Here is a 4,400-nt window from a genome sequence, read left to right on the forward strand (position 1 = left end):
TAACAAGTAGGAAGAAAAAGACTTTCCTCAACTGTTGGGGGCAAAATATGAGCATTTTTAGTTGATTCAGAGCAAGAACCTTTTTTTTCAATCAGAAAAAAATGAAGAGGCAAATCCGAGAACCAAGAAATTTAATTGGTGTTGCCTAACGTTAACGTATTGGCATTGGCCACATGATGGGCTCTGCATTGGGAGAATGGGTGGCAAAAGAGAACCAGTAAAAACAGCTTTGTGCCAACCTGAAATCAAGGACATTATACTCTGGCAATCCTTGCTCAAATTAACAAGACATCATTCTTCAACCATACAGTTTCTAACGTAGAGATATGATAGCACCATGGCATCATACGCAATGTTTACTTAATTAAGTTATGGTCATTTTTTTATCATAATCTATCATTCGTAGCAGTTATGTACATGTAGAGCCGACCGGCAACAAAACAGATGGCAAAACAGATTGTGGCACAGAAAAAGGCCTCTAAAAACTTGATTAAATCTTGGAGGTAACTTTAGAACGAAGATGATTAAAACTTGGCCAAATGAAAAATTTGATGATAATTTGCTAGGTGAGCTAGCCGGGTATTCACTGTGGCAAATTTTAACCCTGTTTAACCAATGTCTACTACTTTTAATTTCAATCATTTACTTTATGTATCAACAAGGAGTTGTAAATTTCATCCAAACCTCTTTGGCATCAAGGAAGCTGAATTTATCCCAACACATTGAGATGCGGTGTTGGTGACCCAGGGGTCAAAGATTCCGCGCCATTTTGGATTTTCGAAAGAGAGAAGTAGTAGGTGAGTTGGTCATTTCTATGTGGAAATATTGTCACCGGTTTACGCTCTAAACTTACCATTTTGCAACGACGCCACTTCTTAATGCATTGTCAAGGCACTGATCTTTTGAAACCATTCTCTTTTGAAGTAGTTACCGTGATTTTAATGGTATAAAAATGGTTGGGTCGGGGGTTCGACTTTTTGGGGGGAGGGGGGCAGCTGACCAAACTGAAGCATACCATAACACTAAAAGTAAAACGCCAAGTTGTACACTATTAAAGAATCTAAAGGTCCAGGCTTGTACTCCCAAACAGGCCCCAAAAATTAAAATTATTATTGTATGTTGTGCCCTTGGGAAAGGCACTTTTTCTCACTGGACTGGTGAAAATGAGTATTTTGCTTCAGTTAGCTAGGGACGTCCTCTCAGATGGGATGTAAACAATCACTGTTTCTGACGAAAGGTAGTGGTCTAGTGGATACTAGCTGAAACGTCTGACCGTTTCCAAAATCGTATCCAGTTGCTTGAGTAACATTACTGCTTTTTGGCGTATCGTATTACCTGGATGTCTAACCTTCATTGACGAATCACTGAAGTGTACTAGAAGGGGTCTAGAATAACCCGGTGTGAGTGGATCAAACCTTTCAGTCCAGTCTTACACAGATTGTACTTACTGTTGATGTGTTTATATACACCTATAGGTAGTTTATCCATCATGCAAAAGAAACAACAACAACAACAAAAAAAGAAATTCATTAAAAATGCTGTCTGTAACATCGTTTAGGAGGTTTCATTTCCTGGCCAACCGTGTGCTTGTCTTCAACTCATTGTGCTTTACACTTACAGTGCAGTGAGCATCCAGCCATGGGCAAGTTTGAACTGGAGATGTTCGACCCTCCCCCTGACCAAGAGTTCATCTGTAGCATTTGCAGGTAAGTGTATAATTAGTAGCCTGGTTGATTCATTACATATTTGGTTTGGAGGGATCTATACTTAACCTCCTCCCTCCTGCCTATGGAAGGTGGTGCAAAATGGCTACTATTAGCAGGGGACCCGCATGCCCTTTTCTGCAGAGCGTAGTCGGCCATTTTAATTCTATGTAAAGCATAGGTGGACCGCTCTAATTCAACGTAGAGCGTAATTGGCGCATTTTGCATAGAGCATAATTCGCGTTTTAACTCTAGGTAATGTGTTTTGGCCACTTAAAACTTATGGTCAAGTGTAATCGCTTCTGTAGTGTAATACGTAGCTGGCTTTCAATCTTCAGCGTAGAGCGTTGTCGGGACCCCCCATGCAGGCCCCCCTGGCAGCCTGAAGGTTAAAGTGAAGTGGCACTACTACATGTAGTATGCATGTAGCTGTACAGTGGTTTCAACACCCAAACTGCCCAATAGCCTGGTACCACTCTATCGCAGCCCTCTATCTCTGTTTCCTTAGCCTTTTAACTACGCAGCTTTGCAAGCACATTTTACGTGCCACAAAACAAAGAAAAAAATTTTTTCTAGGTGTGTGATGGAAGATCCCCAGGAGTGTCCTTGTGGCCACGTCTTCTGTAAAGACTGCATCCAGCGGTGGCTACGGTCTCACAGCACTTGTCCCAACTGTCGCAAACAGTGCCAGCAAGTCAAGCCTGTGTTACCCATGGTCCGTAATCTCATCAGCCACCTGACTATACGGTGTGAGAACCATCAGGCAGGATGTGACAAGAAGGTTCAACTTGAATACTATGACAGCCATAAGGAGGTAAGTACACTGTGGTCTGTATATAATGTGTTGTGGTGCAATCTAATGACAAGAAAAGAGATTTACTTCTGTTACTTCTGGGTACATTGTTTTTGGGTTGGTTTTTCTGTGGATATGTGTGTATGTTTGTCCAGAGAGAGTAGCATGAGAGTGGAGGGAAGACTGACAGGCAGAATGACAGCAGGTCAAAGTTCAGACACAGGAAATGGGGTGGTCTTAAAATTTGGCTGGGAGCCAGCAGGTATTAGATGTTGGACATGGGGGAATTCAGGAAGCTGATAATTGCTTGAGTGACCCTTCTACCCTGCACAATTTCTGTCCCAGTCCCAATTAACTTGCATCATACAATCTCCTCAGCTGTTCCAATAAATTCAGGAAAACCCTATAATACTCCCAGCAACTTTTTCTGGATAAACTGAGTGTAATATACACAAATTTGCTCTTAAAATGAAATATTGTTCCCTCCCCAGGTCTGTGACTATGCGTCGGTGCCTTGTCCTAATGAAGGATGTGACTTGCACATTCTGAGGATAAACATGGATGCACACAACGGTGTGTGTGACTACCACCGGGACACCTGTCTGAAGGGATGTGGCATCTCCATCCTCAGGAAGGAACAGGCTGGACACAGCTGTGTCCTGGAGTTAAAGAAAAGACTGGAAGGTAATGCAGAAAATGCTACAAGATGCTTGATTGTGTGTGTGTGTTTGTATGTGTGTGTGGGGGTGTGTGCATACAGCCATGCATGTGTAAATGCTCCTTTATGTCTGCTAAGTTTCAGAAAGTCTGTTTTACAAGATAGATTTGGTGGCTTCGTTTTAAATCTTCACATTTTTTGCCTTGCTTGCAGAACAAGAACAGGAGAAACGTTCTCTCAAAGAGAAAAATGAGGAATTGCAAGCAAAGGTAGACAATCTAAAGTTCTTGTGCTGGAGAAGCAGGAACTACTTGAAGAAGAACATCCATGCCAAGGCACCAAGAATCCTTCAGAATCTGTGTGTAGACTTGGAGAATGCCACAGGATTGGCTCCAGACAACACTGAGGGCCATAGGGACACAGCCATTCCTCATACTGAAGCAGGAGTATTGGTATTTGAGTCTGGATCATCAGAATATGAAAGTAGTCCACCACGTCCCCTTGACTCCTCCCCATCTGAATATCAAAGTAGCCCAATACGTCCCCTCATCAGATCTCCTGTACATCAAAGTAGTCCACCACATGCACGTCCCCTTGACTCCTCCCCTTCTGAATATCAAAGTAGCCCACCACGTCCCCTTGACTCCTCCCCTTCTGAATATCAGAGTAGCCCACTACGTCCCCTTGACTCAGATGAAGAGGAAGATTGGTTAAGAGCAGGCAATAGAGACAGGAATACTACTTCCACTACTGTTGGTGCTACAGACAATGCGCAATCAACAGCTGAGGACAACAATGACGAGGCTGTGGAAGGGGGACAGGCGCAACCCTCAGAGGAAACCGGACGCTCATCCGAGGAAGTAGAACTGCACAACCAGGAAGTTGACTCCACACAGGCCAACAGTAGAAGGACAGGGAATGCTGGTACCAGCTCCACGGCTGTAGAATCTCCATATGAAGAATCTCCATACGAGGAATCTCCATACGAAGAATCTCCAGCTGATTCAGACTCCCCCAGTGATGATGATGATGAATCAGAGTCGGCCCATCGAGCAAACCTGAGGCATCTTCTGTCATCAGACTCTGATCCGACATGGAGCTCCCCCTCAGAGTACCAACCTAGTGAAGGGGAGGAGCCAGCTACTGGTAACAATGTGCCCGAGGATGATACCATTGCCAGACGGAGGAGGAATGTAGCCCTTAGATACGGAGGAGGGTTGAGGATTCATACAAGTGACAGTGAAGA

General features: G+C 43.8%; 1 protein-coding gene across 3 annotated transcripts in view; it reads left to right on the forward strand.

Moving 5' to 3' along the window:
* Positions 1–722: 722 nt before the first annotated feature.
* LOC109464267 overlaps positions 723–4,400 on the forward strand; it is a 9,141-nt gene continuing 5,463 nt past the window's right edge. Inside the window, exons 1-5 of one of the 3 annotated variants that reach the window (XM_019761208.1) lie at positions 723–797; positions 1,621–1,706; positions 2,280–2,517; positions 2,988–3,180; positions 3,368–3,736. In XM_019761208.1, the coding sequence (XP_019616767.1) occupies positions 1,639–1,706; positions 2,280–2,517; positions 2,988–3,180; positions 3,368–3,736 (868 nt within the window). In that variant the 5' untranslated portion in view covers positions 723–797; positions 1,621–1,638. The remainder of the gene's footprint in view (positions 798–1,620; positions 1,707–2,279; positions 2,518–2,987; positions 3,181–3,367; positions 3,737–4,400) is intronic. The other 2 variants (XM_019761210.1, XM_019761209.1) reach the window with 2 other exon arrangements.

The sequence above is a fragment of the Branchiostoma belcheri genome, unplaced genomic scaffold (assembly GCF_001625305.1).
Source record: "Branchiostoma belcheri isolate BF01 breed outbred unplaced genomic scaffold, Haploidv18h27 scaffold135, whole genome shotgun sequence".
In the NCBI taxonomy this organism is placed as follows: Eukaryota; Metazoa; Chordata; class Leptocardii; order Amphioxiformes; family Branchiostomatidae; genus Branchiostoma; species Branchiostoma belcheri.